Source organism: Candida pseudojiufengensis (assembly GCF_024610245.1).
Source record: "Candida pseudojiufengensis strain CBS 10847 chromosome Unknown scaffold2, whole genome shotgun sequence".
Lineage (NCBI taxonomy): Eukaryota > Fungi > Ascomycota > Pichiomycetes > Serinales > Debaryomycetaceae > Lodderomyces > Lodderomyces pseudojiufengensis.
Window position 1 is genome coordinate 595180 of NW_026261524.1, and position 19379 is coordinate 614558.

General features: G+C 26.3%; 8 protein-coding genes across 8 annotated transcripts; 4 read left to right on the plus strand and 4 right to left on the minus strand. All coding sequences in view use genetic code 12, as the record gives it.

Moving 5' to 3' along the window:
• Positions 1 to 382: 382 nt before the first annotated feature.
• On the plus strand, positions 383 to 1513 carry RPS6A (40S ribosomal protein eS6; the record flags this gene model as incomplete). The annotated part of the gene is made up of 2 exons (XM_051755704.1): positions 383 to 388; positions 809 to 1513. 2 exons carry the CDS (start codon positions 383 to 385, stop codon positions 1511 to 1513), a joined length of 711 nt encoding a protein of 236 aa, XP_051616199.1.
• Positions 1514 to 1858: 345 nt separating this feature from the next.
• KGF55_001159 (uncharacterized protein) lies at positions 1859 to 3232 on the minus strand (the record flags this gene model as incomplete). Its single annotated transcript, XM_051755705.1, has 1 exon — positions 1859 to 3232. The coding sequence occupies one exon, from the start codon at positions 3230 to 3232 to the stop codon at positions 1859 to 1861; it is 1374 nt and encodes a 457-aa protein (XP_051616200.1).
• A 785-nt stretch (positions 3233 to 4017) lies between these two features.
• Positions 4018 to 5367, minus strand: KGF55_001160 (uncharacterized protein; the record flags this gene model as incomplete). The annotated part of the gene is made up of 1 exon (XM_051755706.1): positions 4018 to 5367. One exon carries the CDS (start codon positions 5365 to 5367, stop codon positions 4018 to 4020), a length of 1350 nt encoding a protein of 449 aa, XP_051616201.1.
• Positions 5368 to 7950: 2583 nt separating this feature from the next.
• KGF55_001161 (uncharacterized protein) lies at positions 7951 to 8550 on the minus strand (the record flags this gene model as incomplete). The annotated part of the gene is made up of 1 exon (XM_051755707.1): positions 7951 to 8550. The coding sequence occupies one exon, from the start codon at positions 8548 to 8550 to the stop codon at positions 7951 to 7953; it is 600 nt and encodes a 199-aa protein (XP_051616202.1).
• A 203-nt stretch (positions 8551 to 8753) lies between these two features.
• Positions 8754 to 10781, plus strand: KGF55_001162 (TFIIH/NER complex subunit; the record flags this gene model as incomplete). The annotated part of the gene is made up of 1 exon (XM_051755708.1): positions 8754 to 10781. One exon carries the CDS (start codon positions 8754 to 8756, stop codon positions 10779 to 10781), a length of 2028 nt encoding a protein of 675 aa, XP_051616203.1.
• A 1100-nt stretch (positions 10782 to 11881) lies between these two features.
• On the plus strand, positions 11882 to 12454 carry ECM1 (Ecm1p; the record flags this gene model as incomplete). The annotated part of the gene is made up of 1 exon (XM_051755709.1): positions 11882 to 12454. One exon carries the CDS (start codon positions 11882 to 11884, stop codon positions 12452 to 12454), a length of 573 nt encoding a protein of 190 aa, XP_051616204.1.
• A 218-nt stretch (positions 12455 to 12672) lies between these two features.
• On the minus strand, positions 12673 to 17469 carry SEC3 (GTP-Rho binding exocyst subunit; the record flags this gene model as incomplete). The annotated part of the gene is made up of 1 exon (XM_051755710.1): positions 12673 to 17469. One exon carries the CDS (start codon positions 17467 to 17469, stop codon positions 12673 to 12675), a length of 4797 nt encoding a protein of 1598 aa, XP_051616205.1.
• A 753-nt stretch (positions 17470 to 18222) lies between these two features.
• Positions 18223 to 19263, plus strand: KGF55_001165 (telomerase inhibitor; the record flags this gene model as incomplete). The annotated part of the gene is made up of 1 exon (XM_051755711.1): positions 18223 to 19263. The coding sequence occupies one exon, from the start codon at positions 18223 to 18225 to the stop codon at positions 19261 to 19263; it is 1041 nt and encodes a 346-aa protein (XP_051616206.1).
• Positions 19264 to 19379: the final 116 nt, after the last annotated feature.

Below are 19379 nucleotides of genomic sequence, written 5' to 3' on the forward strand. Positions count from 1 at the left end.
TGATCCCTAAACTCTCAATAAATTGTCTAAGTGTTATCTCTTAACTCTCATTCAAACTCTCATTTGATACTTTGAAAATGATAACTATGATTCAGTTACGTTTATGAAAATGTGTTTCAAGTCAGCAAATAAAACATTACACAAAGTAAAAACAGTTTTGGTGTCGCTTTCTCGTCGCGTCATTAAAGACAGATCAGTTTTTGTCATTAGGGCTACAACCATGATCTTGCAAGTTCTCATAGTTAACTTTTTTTTCGTACACAATAATAAATTTTCAGATTACGCTTTACTAGCGAAAAAAAAAAATCAACCAAAAGGTATTAAGAAACTAGAAATCAAAAATCATTAGCCTAGATTAACTTTATATATCCAATAGTCCAAGATGAAGGTATGTTCAAGAGAAATGAAGTGAAATGAATGAACAATGGGAAAAAGGCAACGACAAAAAAGAGTGAAGAAAGAATCATTACATATTTAAATGAATTCACATAGAGTGAGAAAGAAAACCTATTCTGGTATATCATGGACATTAAGGGATTCCCCAAAAGTATTGTACTGTCTTCCAAAAGTCAATGAGGGAATCAAAACATCCAGGTATATTTCACAACTACAAGATTCCTTAGAGATCAAAATCAATATTCACTGTAAAGAAACATTTTTCACGTTTTTGAATTTAGTTGGATTGTTCCATGATACATTCACAAAGAGTTGTCTTACTCATGAGGGCTAAACATTTTTCGTCATCAAATCTTCATTCATTTAACTTCACAATATTTAAATAATCCCAAGTACTAACAATTTCATTTAGTTAAACATTTCTTATCCAGCTAACGGTACTCAAAAATCTATTGATATAGATGATGAACATAAATTAAGAGTTTTTTATGAAAAAAGAATGGGACAAGAAGTTGAAGGAGATTCAGTTGGAGATGAATTTAAAGGATATATTTTTAAAATTACTGGAGGTAATGATAAACAAGGTTTTCCAATGAAACAAGGTGTTATGCATCCAACAAGAGTTAGATTATTATTAGCTAAAGGTCATTCATGTTATAGACCAAGAAGAACTGGTGAAAGAAAAAGAAAATCAGTTAGAGGATGTATTGTTGCTCAAGATTTATCAGTATTATCATTATCAATTGTCAAACAAGGTGAATCAGAAATTGAAGGATTAACAGATTTAACAGTACCAAAAAGATTAGGACCAAAAAGAGCTAATCATATTAGAAAATTTTTTGGTTTAACAAAAGAAGATGATGTAAGAGATTATGTCATTAGAAGAGAAATTAAAAAGGGAGATAAAGTATATACAAAAGCTCCAAAAATTCAAAGATTAGTTACTCCTCAAACTTTACAAAGAAAAAGAGCTTTAAAATCTAAAAAAGTTAAAAATGCTCAACATCAAAGAGATGCTGCTAATGAATATGCTCAATTATTAGCTAAAAGATTACATGAAAGAAAAGAAGAAAAAGTTCAAATTAAAAAGAAAAGAGCTGAATCTTTAAAAAATTAAGTGAGTTAACTTAATTAGAGTTAGTTAAGGTTATTAAGCTGTTGAGATGAAATACTTTTAGGTTTTTATTATTTTTTTTAATTGTATATTAATTAGGAGTAGTTGGGAAAAAAAAATAATGATAAATATATAAAACATTGTAAAATGAGTTTAATTGTAGATTAAATTATCTTTAAAAGAGAGAGTTGGTTGATGGAGTATTACAGCTTTTATTTTTGAAAGTTTGATCTTATTAAGATACTATTATTTAGGTGAAAATCAATCTAGATTATATAATCTTAAAAAGAAAGAATTGATTGATCAAATGGTTCATCTATTTAACTTTTTGGTCTTTAGAATCTCTATTTACTCAGAATTATCATCTAAATCATCAAAATTCCTCTTTTTAATTAATCTTTTAATATTTTCAAAAACTTTATCAGTAGAAATATTAGATTCATAACTAAAATTTTTTTTTAAATAATTTTCTTGTTGTTTTTTGTATGAAGGATCTCTTAATATTGTTTTTAAATGTTTATCAAATTCATTTTGGGGGATTAATTTTCCTGTTATTGGACATTTAATTTTATCTGTGGTAGAAGATTTTGAAGGTTGAGATGTTGATGTTATTGAAAAATTTGATGATGAATTTTTTTGTTTTTTTAATCTTGTTGAACCTGCTGCTTTTATTTTCATACCTTTCATTGCCTTAGGAATTGGTTTTGATACTTCTGCTGGTTCTAATGATTCTTCTTTTCCTGAGTCTGCATCCTTTTTGTCCTTATTTTCTTTAGTATCTGTTTTCTCAGATTCAGATTGAACTTTAGGTTTTGCAGTTGCAGTTTTTAATTTTAAATCATGAGTTTTTGAAGTTAATGATCTTTTAATTAATGAATCTCTATCTATAGGTAAATTTAATTCTTTAACATCATCAATTTTATTAAAATTTACACATGATAATACAGTGAAGTCTTGCCAATTTATTGAAGCAAATTGAATTAATTTTTGCTGTTTTAATTTTTCATCATTTTTATGTTTCTGGTGGTGTTGTTTTAAATAAATTGAACGATTTAATGATTGAATTAATAAATTAAATTTATTATCTTGTTGTGATTGGACCTTTTTCTGAAAATTTTGATACTCTTCTGATGACTCTTTATTTTTAAACATTTCATTAACTAATCTATATTGATTTAAATAAATTTTGAATATGGGATTTAATGAATGAGAAGATTTTAAAAATTCAAATTGTGCTGATTTATTTTGCTTATTTTCATGATTTAATAAATTCTTAATCTGCGTATCTTGACTTTCTGGTTTACTATTAATTGATAAATATAATGCTGTTATTTTTATAATTTTTAAATCTTTTGTTGTTAAATTTTCAGGAAATTTATCAATTAAAAATTTTAATTCATCAGGTTTAGAGATTTCTTCATCTTCTTCCTCTACATTTTTTACTTCATTCAGATTAGACGATTCATCTCCCTTTGATTCAGATGCTAATTTTAATTTATTTAAATAATATAAATGATAAGGTGATTCCTTCTTCAAAAAAGTGAATTGATTATTTCCATTTTTTGAACTATCATTCTTGAGTAATCTTTCTTCAAAACTTTTTCCATTTTTTATAACATATGTTATTGTTTTATCTATTGTTTCTTTAATATCTTTTGGTGGTTCAATAATATTATTTGACGAATCTATATTTATTGTGGTGGTTGGTACGGTTTCTGACATGGCTTCTCGTAGTTATATGCTATGTTTCATTGGAAAGTTATGTGACTGATTCTTACTAGTGTCTAAACCTTGTATTGATGTTTAAAAGTGTTGCAAATTTGAATACTTTATCAGAATTTATAATTTAGAGAATGATTTGAAGTCGTGTTTAGTGTCGAGATAGAAATTTCTAATACGCGACACTGTTGGTAAAGGTTCAAAATTTGGCTAATATTCATATCACAGTATGGATTATTCGACTCATTGATTGATTAATTCATTTAGATGATTCATGTAAATGGTTCACTTTTTGATTAATTTTACGATTAGGCCAGATTCAACAAAATTGGTTGGATTTATGTACCACAAATAAATCTGATAAAGGAAAAGAAAAATAATTAAGATTTGTTACAAAATTATATGAAAATATATAACATGTAATTTGAAATCTAGGTAAGAAACTTATTGAAAACAATTGACGAGTTATTTATCCAAATTAATTAATAAAGAATAAATTAAAAAAGGAGTTACTGAAATATACAATTTACAAACTCCAAAACATGAAATTAAAATTAAAGTTAAATTAAATATGAAAAAAAATACTGAACAATACTTAGTTAATACCTCTATCATCTAATATATAAGCAAAAACAAATTTTAAACAAATTTTAAATAATACCTTACCAATTAATTCAACACTTTTATTACTCTATACCTTCTCAACAAATAACAAAAATAAAATTTTACAAACTTCTTCTTCCTTTTTTTTTTAAGTTTCATTCAAATTAAATGTTTAATTAAGTAGTTTATTGAAATATAACTGGTGGAATAATATCTTTTTCTTTATTTGTTATATCATTACTTATATTATTTATTGGAGTAGGATTTAATTTTATTTTAGAATCAAATGAATTATCAATTTGATTATTTAATGGATTTTTTGAAATTTTTTCTTCAATTATCTCTTGTTCTTTAATTTGTTCTTTTTCTTTTTCTTTATTCCCTCCTTGTTCTTTAACTTCTTTATCTTTTAATGCATTATCTTCTTTAACTTGTTCTTTAAATTGTTGTTTATTTTCTATAATTGGAGCATCATAAGTAAAATGATCATTTATTGCAGAATTTTCACCAATTAAATAATTATTAATTAATTCAGATGAAGATGATTTATTATTCTTAAGAGTTGTTGAAGGGTATCTTGGTTTTATAAAAAATGAATTTTGTTGTTGTGCTGCTATTTTACTTGGTAATTTTTCAAAATATATTGGATTATTTAATTGTTTTGCTAATGTATCTAAATCTGTTGATGATGATCTTGTATGAGGTTGTGATTGAGAAGAGTTATTATTGTGTGTGTTGTTTAGTAATGATGATTGTGAATTAAATTCTTGTAAATTTTGACGATTATTTATATTTTCTGAAGAATTTGGTAAATCTATAAATGAATTTGTTTTAGAGTTAGAATTTGAATTTGATGATGAAAAGAAATTTCCTAATGGATTTAAATGATTTAAATGGGGATGATTAGAATGATGCTGTTGGTGTGACTGCTGTTGTTGTGGGAAACCATTGGATGAATCTATCATATCATTATTTGTAAAAGTTGGAATAAAAGTATCATAAAAATCATAAGATGATTGATGTTGTGAATAAGAATTTTGATGATAATAAGTTGGATGAATTTGTGATAAAGTTTGACTATTTTGAGTTGATGGATATTGTGGAAGTTTTAAATGTTGACCATAAGGATGTTGGGGTTGCTGTGATTGCTGTGATTGCTGTGTTTGCTGTGTTTGCTGTTGTTGAGGCTGTTGTAGTTTATTTGTAGTTGATGAAGAAGTATTTGAAGGAAAATCAGATTCAGAACTTCCAATTGAAGAATCAACAATAATATTTTCTTTAAATTGTATATCATCACCATTTTTACCTTTTATTATATTTTCATTTTCATTGTGATACTTTCTATGTAATTGTTCATGAAATTGTTTAAAACTCAGTTGATCATTTTGTAATTCTTTTTCAATAAATTCATCATCAATATCTTCTTTTTGTAACTTTTTATGATTTTTATACCAAAATATTAATACTACTAATATTATTAATAATGATGGAATTCCAACTGCTAAACCAACAGCTAAACCATTTGAATTAGCCATTGTTTGGGAGTTTATATATGTATATATGTTCTTTAGATGTCTTTAAAATGCGTTGTAAGATGATATTATGAATTGATGATTTGATGAGTTGGATGAGTTGATAAGATAGATAAGCTTCTTCTTTCTAAGAATGCTATTATAAATTTCTTGGGTTGTAAAATAATATATTATTATTATTCTAAATTGAACAAAAGCTAAAAATGAGGAAATTAAGGCTTGAAATTTGTTGATAGTGAGTGCTTTATTTCGTTGGTTTTTTGTTAAATAGCGAAAGACTAGTACTTAATTGCAGTAAACTCTAATATTAAGTAGATACTATGATTGATAGATTGATCTATATTAAAACTTGTGGAAAGTGATATCGATGATAGAAAGAACAAGTGAATATAATACTTCAACAAATTATATTATTCTATTATTCTTATTATTTGATAAAATAGAGAAATAGACAGGAAAAAAAGAAATCTTCTTTAATGTAGAGTTAACGAACACAAAACTTATACTAACAAGTACAATAACAAGGGAATAAATAAAAAAGGGGATGGAAGGAAGAGGCTCAACTTTAGTGAATCAACTAAAGGAAAAGCAAACTCAGCTAAAAGATCTGAAAGTAAGTATCATTCAGCTTCAATTTTTCACGGGTTTTGAGTAAAGCTCTTGTATTAGATCGATTTTTAAAGTTTTTGATTCAGATCTATGTAGATTTATGCATTTAATTACAGATTTAGCAAATGAGAGAGAGTTGAAATTTAATTAGTAAGTAGATAGACTAGCAGGAAACAAGATGAATGGAGAACTCACGCTTGATTCGTCCTTGAATCTCTTAGGCTTCAACTCAACATTTGATTATCCAATACTGCAAAAGGATGTCAAATTAATACACAGATTTGTCGCAATTTCAAATGTAAGTAGATCAACATTAAATATTGTAAGTACTTAGTAGTTTAAACTATATAAAGTGAAATAGCAATGAATGGAAAATTTTAGACTTAACATCAAGGCAGTAAGTATTGGTAAGTTGATAAAGGTATGCATGTATGCATATTGTACTATTCTATTACTATTACTGTAATTTAACTTCTATTTTTAAAACAATACTTAGTCTAATGCTACTATAATAGTGTATAGATTTTGTACCTTATTGTTTTTTTTTTCATATAGACAACACTTTACTTCGATCTGTTAAAAATCCACTTCTAAATTCAATTTGTCATCAGTCGTATTTCTTTGTACTTTATAAGCAGATGGCGAATCTACACTTGATAATTCAATCTGGCCAATCGAAGTGGTAAAAAATGAAGTAATGCAAAATGTGTAGAAAATGCAATTCCTTCGAGGATTCTGAAAATTTTAAACCGAGGAAATTGAACAAGTATACACTACCACTCTTTAATTCAATTAATTACTATTCCATTTTTAGATAAAAACAATCAAATAATCATAATCTTTACAGTTGATTGATCCGAAATCAAGTATATTTAAATTTGACAGATTTTGTTAACAATAGTTCTTTAATATTCTGCATGCTATATATATCTAAATTATATAAGATGGAAATTTCGGATTACTTTGCCCTTTTTCAAATTAAACAAAATGTTTCATCAAAAAGATAGGAGTAAATGTTAATGCTACTTTACATTAATCATTTTGATATCAAGCTCATTGCAAACTCAATTCTCTAATGGTACAATGTTTATCAGGCGTAGGAAATTAAATAGGTTGAGTTTGGCCAGCTCCATAGAATTTGATATCGAGATAATAGATAAGATTTTGTGACACATTCCAGATTTGAAACAATTTGCGACATTTCACAGACCAAGCATCATCAACTTGACTTGCAAACTTGTAAACAAAATATAGAAGATGCAAAAGGACAAAAATATCAATTCTTTATATGAAACTGTTTTTTAGTATGGAGCTTATGATTTGAAAGACTCAAATTTTAGGAGTAAGACTTTACTTAGCGAAGTCAAAGTTAAAAAATTGAATTTGTATCCAGTTTATACAATTCAAATAAATGTCTTAAAATAGTACTAGGGATGTGAGCGTGATTGATTTTGATCCAGCTTAAGTTAAACCTGAACTCGCGCTGAATTTTATAAAACAGTAATTGATCCAAATAACTAAACGAAGAATTTGAGTGTACGTCTAATTCTGTTTCAGCCGTGACCTTCGTTTGACATTAGCTTCTATTTCGTAGCTAATCCTGGCGCTTCTCAATAGAGCTTAGATGCGTATCTTAAATAATACTAAAACAAGATAGGTTAAGCTGGTGTAAAATTGTAAAACTCGTTGATGATTGGCTCTAAGTATATGAGAATGAAGTAATCAACTAATAGTACAAATCAATATAGTTCAAAGATTTGATGAAGCTGAAAGAAAAAAGCCAAGATACAGCCATTTGAAAGCTACGGAGACTTATGAAACTACCATGAAGAAGGAGACTGCAAATACAGTTAAAACATTACCTTTAAGCGTGTAATCTGAAAACCTGGATTGTAAAATTCAAATATCAAGAATCAAAACTATTAAACCCATATTAATTTATGTACAAGATATATATATTAAAATTTATATAACATATTATAAATCAAATTCAAATTCAGGATCATCCATTAAATTATATTCAACTTTAGAATCATTAGTATCAATTTCTAAAATAAATTTATGAATTTCAAAAGGATGCATTTTGGATTGTCTTGTTGCATTTAATTTAATCCAACCTATCTGGTTATTTGAACCTTTAACTTTAAATTTAATATCAATTATACCTTGAACAGTATTTAATTTACCCCAAATCCATGGCCAATTATTTGCAAATTCAATATTTGAACCAAGGACTTCATTACCTAATTGAGATCTTCTCAAAAAATATAATATTGAATTTACTATTGGTGATGATGATTTTTCATAATTGAAAATAAATATACATGATAATGTTATTGCTATTGCGTATACTATGAAATATCTTCTATTTTGATCTCTTTTTTTAAAAGGATCTGGTAATTTACGTTCTATTGTTATTGGTGGTTTATATACAACTTTTTGTTTTTCATTGTTTGGTGTAGTATTAGGTTTAATATCTCGTGATTGGGTTAAAGAAGTATGAATTAGTCTGGTGGTGATTAATTTATGTGGTAGACAACTCTTTATAGGTCTAAAAGTGGACTTTAGACTCAACATTGTCTGTGTTTTTGATGTTCAATATCTTAGTTGAATTGACCTGAAAAATTCAAAGTTGATGATAATTTTATTTTATCACCAAATTTGTATGCAAGATTAAAATTTAAATTTGCAACATTCTAACTTCTTCTTCTTTTTAGATTTTAAGGACTAATACAACAAGGTTCTTCAGCTTTCAACATCTTTTTACAAAAATATACAAGATGGATGTGATACGAGGGGCATGTTCAAAAGATAAAGTTGGAGGAATGGTATATATTAGAGAAGATATAGTACCATCAATGTTAGAATGGAAAGCAATTGAAGATGATAAAAACTTTTTAAATATACCATTAAATAAATTAATTGCATTACAAGCATCAAAAGAATCAACTCCCAAGATGATTTTACAAATAAGTTATAAATTAGATGATGATCAACAAGAACCAACCAAAATAAGATTACATTTTAATAATCGACCTACAATGAATAATATAAAAGATGCTTTACAAACCATTGTGGCGAGATCAAGAACAAGAGTTGAAGGTTCATCTACACCAACTCCTCAACAAAGTTTAACAACTCCTCAAACAACTTCAGCTTCAGCCACTCCCACACCAACATCTTCATCATCATCAAGTACTTCAGCACCTTCATTATCAGATTCAAATTTATTAAAAAATTTTGAATTACAACAAAAATTATTATTAGAAGATAAAAATTTAAGAAATATATTTACAAAATCTGTAATGCAATTTAAATTATCTCCAACTATTTTTTGGTCAAGTAGAATAAATCAATTAAGAACTTTTGCATTAACTATATCACAACATAGAGGTCCTTATAATGTTTTAAGTACTATAAAACCAGTAGCAACATCAGATAATCAAGTTAATGTTAATGTTACAAGAGATACAATAAATGAAATTTTTGAAATTTATCCAATAATAAAAAGGGCTTTTCAAGATTTAGTACCTCAAAAATTACTGGAAGGTGAATTTTGGTCAAGATTTTTTAATTCAAAATTATTTAGAAGATTAAGAGGTGATAAAATTGGTATTAATAGTGGAAGAGGTGATGCAATTTTAGATAAATATATTTATATGGATGATAAATTAATTAATGAGGAAAATAATAATGGTGAACAAAATGGTGATACAAATGAAAATGATGAACAAATCACCAAAAGAAGAAAATTAAATGAATTGAATGCAAATCATATAAATAAATTTTTAGATTTATCCGGTAATGAACAAGATAATTCACAAAAATTAGGTAATAGACCAGATATGACAATGAGATATGATGATGATAATAATGATAATGACACAACAACTACAACCACAACAACAGCAAAGAATTCTAAAAAGGAAAATGAAATGATAATTTTAATGAAAAATATGAATAAATTATCTTCAAAAATGATGAGTATGAGTTCTGAAAATATACCAACTAATGGTGAAAATTCAATTGATGGATTATCAGCTAATGAAGTTAATGAATATGAAGAAGATTTAAATTTACATGATTTAAATGATTATAATGATTCAAATTATATTGCATTAAATATTAATACAAATGGAAATACTACAAGTGAAGTAATTGAGAAATTGATTGATGATGACTTAAATATTGAAGAAACTAATTCAAATGATGTACAACTAGATGATATAGATCTCTCCGCTTATTTATCAAATCAAATTCAAACAAATGAAATAGATTTAAGTGAAACTTTTAAAAATAAAGAACAAGATATTGAAAAAACATATTTACAAATTTCAAATACAATAAAACAAAATTTTAAAACTTTTAAATTAATAAATAAAGAGGAACAAACATCATCTTCAACAATTCAATCTCAGCCAATAAATATTATACCAAATTTATTAATTCAAGAAATTATAACATATAATATAACAATAGTAGAATTCTTATCACATTTTTGGAAATTATTTTTAAATAGTAGCGAAAGCAATTCAAATCAATTAAAAAAAATATATACATCATTAAAAAATTGTTCAAATTCTTTAAAACAATTTAAAATTAAATCAATAACAGAATTAAATGAAATTGAAATAGTGAAGAGTAATGAAAAATTAAAAGATAAAGTTTTAAAAGATTTTAATTCTTGTTTAAAACCTTTGGAAATTAGTTTAGATAATGCTTTAAATAAATATGCTGAAGCTGTTAAGAATAGTAATACTACTGCCAATGGTAATGGGAATGGTACTGTCAATGCTCAAGAGGTTTAAGGCTACACTTCGGAGTAGTAATCCTCTAGAATGTATTTATTATTTAATATTTATTTATTTATATATTTATTTATGGATGATTGGGGTGTGATGTAGCTCTTGAAATGTACTTCTTATTCATTATTTATCTATACCAACTAAAGTGTACCATGCAAAAATTAAACTAGTTTATATAATCCAAACAGAACCCAGGAACATATACTACTATAGTTCACATATTAATCCAATCCAATTCCATTTATCAATAACTTCATTAATACCAAAATTATTAAAATTTAAATCAGAACATAATTGACAATTTAATAAAGAATATAAGAAACTTAAAAATTCATTTAATTTTATACCATCTTTACCTAAATTATTTCTTTCAATTAAAAAATTAAGCTGGAAAATTTCAAATTCATCAATTAATAAATCACATAATTCAATAATTAAATTTTTATTGTTGATTAATAAATCATATAATTGAGAATTACTATTAAAAATTAAAGTAATTGAATTTATACTGGTAGTTGTATTTATTATTCCATAAATTTTAAAATTTAAAATTTCTATAATTAAACAATATTGAATTGTTTTGAAATTTGGTGGAATTACGAAGTCAAAGACACCATTTTATTGTTGTGTTAAGTTGAGAAGTTTTATTTGATTTATTGTTGATGATATATGTATTATTATTTGAAACATTATTATTTTGATTATTAAAATTAACTTGATTAATTGACATAAATGATTCCAAATTCATTTTTGTCAAGATATTTTATTAAAGCTGTAAAAAGTTGAAAATGATATGATAAAAGTGACAAAATTAAATATTGATAAATGAAGTTGAAAGTATGATAAAGTTGTTTATAGAAATTATGAATTTGAAATGTGGGAGTTGGAATGTTTAAGTTTCAAATACGAAAAATTTAGAAGGAATTGATAAATTGCCTAATTAGGTAATTGATGCGCTTAACTACTTGATTTGGGAAAGTGAGCCTCACTTAAAACAAAGTTACACAAAACTGTACCTCATCATTCAGATCAAAACTAATATACGGAGTATTCTATGACATAACTCTATTATATCAAATATAAGTATAAAATAGTAATAACCGATGGTTAAAAAGGTATCAAAACGAAGTAGAGCAGCCAGAAGAGGGGAAATACCCGATGACATAAACAATAAATCATCTACGACAACCAAATCAGAATCAATCAATAATAATGATGGATTAAAAAAATCAATAATAAGAACTCAAATTAAAAATGAAAATTTATTAAATAAAAAAATTGAATCACTGAAAATTAAAAAAAATAATAAGAAGAAATCATCAACTATAAAGACAAAATTAGAAAGAAATAACAAATTAGCAGGAATATTAGAAAATAAAATTGATTCAAGTATTGCAAGAGCTTCATATATTCAAAAAGCAAGAAAATCAAATTGGGATAAAACTAATTCAAATATTGAAATTAAAAATCACTTGAGTGATGATTTTAAAATTGAACAACCTGAAAAGGAATTAACTGAAGAAGAAATTTTAAAATTGAAAGAAGATGAATTAGTACGAGATTTTTATAAAGATGAAGAAATTAATGATGAAAATGAGGAGAAAGATGAGAATGATGATGATAAACCTGATTTGTCAAATAATAAATTTGCATTATTGGAAGAAGTAGAAGCTTGAGGAAAAGTCTTGAGAGTTAATCTCAAAGTGAGTCTTGATAGTGAGTCTTCAGAGTGAGTTTTGAGAGTGAGCTTTGAGAAGACTCACTATCAGGACTCACTTTGAGAAGCTACGGTCAACGAATTACAAATATTACATAGACTGGAATTCATTCATGCATTACAATTAATTCAACGAAAAATCCTAACTCATTCATTCAACTAAAAATCCTAACTCATTTAACCACGGATTGATTTAAAAATATGATGAATATCTTGTCTACCAACACTATAATTATAATCTTTTTCAATATCAGATCTTAAAATTTTAGATAATTTTGTAAAATAATCAATAAATAAATTTTCTAAATCAATCCAAATTTTATCAATTAAATCTCTTGTAAATAAATTATCATTACCACTAATACCTTTGCTATTATTTTCATAAGATTTTTTAAATTGTTTTGAAATTTTATTATGTAAATTTTCAATTTTTAATGAAATTTCTGATTCTGAATAATTTTGTAAAAGTAATTTTGTACTTGATTTTTGATGATTAAAATGTGGTCTATGAATATGATGATTTGATTTTTGTTGTCTTTTGTTGTTATCACCTTCATTATTTATAAATTCAATTAATGGACCAAAATTTTTTTGAATTAATTTTTGAAAATATTGAGATTCAATTTTATTAAATATGGAAGTTAATTTTTCAATTAATTTATTTGTTGCTTGATTATATGAATTTATTTCATTTATTTGTTGTAATATAACAAATATATTTTCTAAAATTGAAACATTTTTAATTTGTAAATCTTGTTGATCTATTGAAGATTTTGAAGTTAATGGATCAATTCTATTAAATAATTGAATTAATGAATTTGATATTTTATCATATGATTTATCTATAATTTCTCTAATTTTGGTTCCCTTAATATCACGATTATCAATTGAACTTTCAGTAATTAAAATCAAATAATTAATATTTTTTATCAGTGGTAAAATTCCACTATTGGGGATAATTATTGAATTATTTATTGCATCAACTTGAATTGATATAAATTTAAACCATTGAGTTTGATATTTTTCATTAATTTTATTTAAAAAATTATAAATTAAAAATTCTTGATTTATAAAATTATTTTGAACATGATTTATTGAATCTTCTAAATTTAATAATATTAATGGTAAATTTAAATCTATTGGTGTAACGATTTTTAAAAATTCAAATATAAATTTTCCAAATACAAAATTTAAATTTTCTAACACCTCCTGTGACACATTATAATTAACATTTTTATCATCAATAAATTCATTAATTGTTATTGGATTAGATTTACTTGCATATTCATCTCTTTTTGTAAATGGACTTTGATGTAAGAATTCAATAAAATCTAATGAATTTACATCATAATGGAAAAATAAAGCAAAAAAATATTGTAAAACCATAATTATGGTTTTCGATTCTTCAATTAATCCTATAATTGACTTAGAATCTTCCAATTCATCTTCATTATTAGAACCTCTTGATAATATATGTCTTTTTATAGATTCTATATTTTGTTTTCTTTTTAAATCATCTTCTCTTTCTGATGTAAAAGTACCACTACTACTACTATTCGCACCTCCATATCTAGAACTTCCTTTTCTTGAATATCTTGAACCTCTTGATTTTCTTAATGGTGCAAAATCATCATCTAAACCATCTTCATCATATAAATCATCTAATGAATTAGATAATCCAGGTGACATTGAAGTCCTATCTGATCTACGTCTACTTGAAGATTTATTAAATTGACTTCCACTTGATTGTAATGGAGTTGTTGGTAATTCATCTATTTCTGAGTTTAAATTACTTCCACTACTATAAGAATGTGATTTTTGTGCCATTTTTATATTTTGTACCTTTGTAAATAACATTCTAATTAAGACTGATGCGAAAGTTTGATTGAAATGTTGTTTAATCTCATTAAATTGAGTCCAGCCAATTTCTTTAATATAATAAGTTAACCCACTATAAACTAGCAATTGAACCAATGATTTATAAATTATATTCAGACTAAATTGATCTAAATTATTCATCAAATTTTTCCCAATTTGAGTAATTTTATTAATTATAAATGTTGTAAAATTTTGTACAAATTTTTGATTAACATTTTCATATTTTAATTTGTATTGTTGTAAAGCTTTTAATGAACTTAAATCTTCATTATTATTAGAATGAGAATCAGATCTAATTGTAACAATAGCATTATATAAATGAGATAATTTTATTTCTAAATTTCCAATTAAACTTATATGATCAAAGTTTTTGAATTCACTTATATCATTTAAATCTTTGTTATCAATTGAAATTTTTGATAATATACTTTGTAAATCATTATATAATAATTTTTTATTTAAATATTTTGTTTGTAATCCCTTTGAATCTTTGTCAATTATTTGAACATTATTATTTAACATTTTAAACCCAATATCCATTTTTTGAAAAATATGTAACATATTTAAAATTTCATTTGAAGCAATAACAGTATCATTTGCTGATGTTGTAGTTAAATCAATATTTACTAATTTCTTAACAGTTTCTTGTTTTGTTTTATTTAATTCTTTATTTAGGTTTTTCAATAAAGAATTAGCATTCATTTTGGGGTTCCAACCAATTTCTTTAAACATTTCTTCAGTTTCAAAATCTTTTTCAAAATTTGATAATGTTGGTGCCGAAGTTGGAAGTTTTGGGATTGATGATGATGGTTGTGTCAGTTTTTTTCTTGAAATTTTTAATTCAGGTTCATTTTCAAAATTAGTGGATGAATTATCAACCACTGCTTTAGATGATATGGAAGGTACCTTTGAAATACTAGGTTTTATCTCGCGATTAATTGAAGTTGTTGATTTTGTACGTAATTGAGGAGATTCCACTTCATTTAAATCAACAAAATTATCATCAAAATCAAATGATTCATCTTTTTTTGATCCACTTGCTATATGATTATCAATCATATCGTTTAATTCCTGCATTGGTAATTGAATTTTTGTAGATTCCTCAATGAATGCTGATGAATTTGCAGATTGTATTCCTAATCCTTTTTCCTCACCAAACGCAGATTTAGTATATGGGTTTTTGTTATCAAATTCAGAAGGTCGACGTGAAGTTTCATTTATATTTGAAGCATATGGATTTTTTGTAATTTCAACATCATAATTATTGTTATTAGCATATGGATTTTTGTTGATTCCTACTTCAGAAGATTGGCGTGAATGAGTCTTTGCAGCAATATCAGTTTGAGACGTTGATTTATTTTTAATTGATGAAGGATTAGAATTTTTCTTGATAAAATTCCCTTTTCCAGGTTTTGTTTCATTATCACTTTCATCAGTAATTTCCTCAATACCAAAATCTGGTGAAAATGCAGAAGCTGCCATTTTAGGTTTTTTAGGTTGTTGTTGTTGAGAAGGAATTGATTGACTAAATTCTTGAATAATTTCTTCTCCTGAACGTTGGGATGTTGTCAGATTCTGATGTTTATGATTGAAACTAGATTTATTTTCCTCAAGTGGTTTCATGGGTTGAAACTTAGAATCTTTTTCTTTGTTGCTTAGATCACTTGAACCAAAAACAAAACTATTTGCATCACTATTTACACTTCGTTGATCATCTGGTATCATCGATCTTACTTGATATGGATGTTGTGATTTTTCTTTAGTAGGTAAGTTATTAGTAAATTCTGATCTTTGTGGTTCTGGAGTTTTATTACTTCCACTATCTCTTTGTCTTTGAGAATATGCATCATTTTGACTAATCGGCACAGATTTCGCACTTTGAGAAGATTCATGTTTTGATTGTTCCTTCGATTGATGAGAGTTAAATGATTGGTGATCTTGATGTATTGATGAATGAATTGAAGGTGAAGAAGTAGTTATACTTGCGTCTCTTTGAATAACTCGCATAGGCTTTTGTGGTAATTGACCGTTTGAAGTAAAATCCATATCTTTATAAATCTTACTTCCACTGAGTGATTTTTTATGGGAATGAGTTGATGCTGAAGATGACGCAACTGAAGCTGGAGTTGGTGATACATCTTTGTTATGTGATTTATCATGTGAAAAAATTGATGGTTTTGTCAACTTTTGTTTTAGTGATTTCTTCTTATCTGGTGAGGATAAAGGTGGCTGCTGTTGTAGTGGTTGTTGTTGAATTTGCTGTCTTGTTGGCAGTTGAGCAAATGAATTGAAAGTTGGTGAAGATGCTTGAGCTGGTGACATTTTTGGTGTTGCTGTTAACATCAAATCATCTAATTTATAACCATTCAAAATTGGATATCTTCCATTAGCTTCACCGTATGATTGACATAAATAACGAACAAATTTCCAAATCCTTGAATCATCTTCATCACATTTCCAATAATAATCTTTATTCAAAGATAATGTAAACCCATCAAAGCCACTTCTTGTAATAGCCAGTAATTCAGTCAAATCCCAAGTTCTTCCAATTTGAAAAACATTTTTTTCATCTGCATATTTACCTTTTTGTAATTGTAATCTTCCTGATTGTTTTTTACATAATACTAAAATTCTTTTTTTGATTGGTCCAGGATCTGAACTCGGTGGAGGTTGTTGACTTGGAAAATGTGAAAATTCTTGGATTCCAATGTGTGCAATATACGAAATTTCAGGAGCACCATTTGCACTTCTTTTTGAATAACAATCATATATTATTTTATCAGTTGTTTGTTTTCTTTGTTGTTCAGAATTGGAATGTTGACTATTTTGACTTGGGGACAATGGTCTTGAATTATTTGAATAATTACTTTGATCCATTAAATTGAAAGAATGTCTTAATGGAGAAGCAGATCCTTGGTTTGTGGAATACGAAGATGCATTACGATCTGAGGTGGTATTTATATATGGTTGTTGTCTAGTTTGATCAATGGAGGATCTTGATTGATGTTGCCTATAGTTTGGTTGCGTCTGGGGAAGTTGCTGACTCTGTTGCTGCAGAGGTTGCTTATTTTTTGATTTACTTGGACTTTTGAACATCTTGTTGTACACTTTATGTCTCCATTATTTGTTTGGTATTGCCCAATTTATATTGTAATGTACAGATATTTTTGCAAGATTTGAATAGATATCCAATTGCTATTTTGAACAGTCAATTAATAAATGCTAAACAGATCAATGGCTTGATGACTTTTCCCAAATCAATATTATTTGGTAGTCTTGATTTGGTTATTCTGTCTTGTTAATGATTTATTTCATTGAAGTTTCCAATATTAATTTCTCTCGCTTCAAATGGAAATGACTTTTACTACAATAAATTCGATTAAGATCATCTTTCTTACAAGCTAATACTCTGATTTCGATTACAATCATTAAAGGATCCATTATTTCGAGACTTTGATAGCTAAATGAGATGAGAGAGAATAATTACGATGATTTCGATATCTAAACTACGTCGGGTTGACCATCTAGTTTTAAAACAAAAAACTGATGATAGGAAAATCACAAAAATCAAGAGCAGAATCTACCACTGAAACATTCTGTCACCTTAAACAGTACTTCTCTTCTGTTTTTAGCAAAGTAGTCTTATTTTTAAGAAAATTCTAACAGTCGTTGGTTGCAAAACTTATCTTCCCTTATAATAATACGAGATAGTTCTCAGGTTTTGTGCGACAAAATTATTTGAAGTAAAAGTATTAGATTTTGAAAATTCACAGAGAAGAGCATCAACTACTTATCAAGAGATCTCTAAAACAACCAACATCCCACATACCCACTGAAAACCTACGTACAATGGGACTTGCAGGAACCAAAGTTAAACAGAACTTTGGTCTTGATCCAAGAAACACAAATTGGTCAAATGATACATCAAGATTTGGTCATCAATATTTATCAAAAATGGGTTGGAAAACAGGTAAAGGATTAGGATTAACTCCAAATTCAATGACAAGCCACATAAAGATTCATATAAAACAAGATAATTCTGGATTAGGTGCAAAATTAAAAAAATCAAATGAAGATAAATCATTAGATGAATGTAGTGGATTAGATGCATTTCAAAGAATTTTAGGTAGATTAAATGGGAATGAAAATAAAGTTAATAAAATTATGGATTTAAAAAAAAATGATGAGATTATTAATGGGAAATGGGGGATTAGATTTGTAAAAGGTGAAGTTTTATCAAGTACTTGGGATAAAGATAGTAAAAAATTAATATCATATAAGAATACAGATGAAAACAGTAGTAAGAAGAGAAATATGGAGGAGGATGAAGATGATGATGAAATAAAGACAACAAATGAGCACAAGGAGACTGAAGATGATATACGACAAAGCAAAAAGATAAAACTTGATTCGAAGGAGAAGGAGGATAAAAGAAAATCAAAGGAGGATAGGAAAGACAAGAAAAAGAAAGAAAAGAGAAAAAGCAAAACCAAGGAGGAAGACGAAAGACTGAGCAAAAAGGAGAAAAAGGAAAAGAAGAGTAGTAAAACGAATGAAGAAGATGAAATACTGAATAAAAAAGAGAAAAAAGAAAAGAAAAGTAGTAAAACTGAAGATGATGAAATACTGAGCAAGAAAGTGAAAAAGGAAAAGAAAGATAAAGTAGATAAGGATCCACTGTCTAAAGTAAAGAAGGAGAAGAAAGAGAAAGAAAAAATCAAAGAAACCAAATCAGAAGAAACACAAGAACCAAAATCCTCATCCTCAACACCAACTCCCTCCTCAGGATTAGCATCAAGACATTCGGCAAGATCGAAATGGATCAAACAAAAAAGAGCATCAGTAATGGATCCAAAAGCATTAAATGAAATTTTTATGATATCGAAATAGAAAATAGAGTTTTTACTAATAGACGATAGCATTATACGTTAAACGTTAAATTCAAAATAAAATACTCAAACTTTTTTTATTTTTACTTTTATTTTGATTCTTTAAATAAACGAATG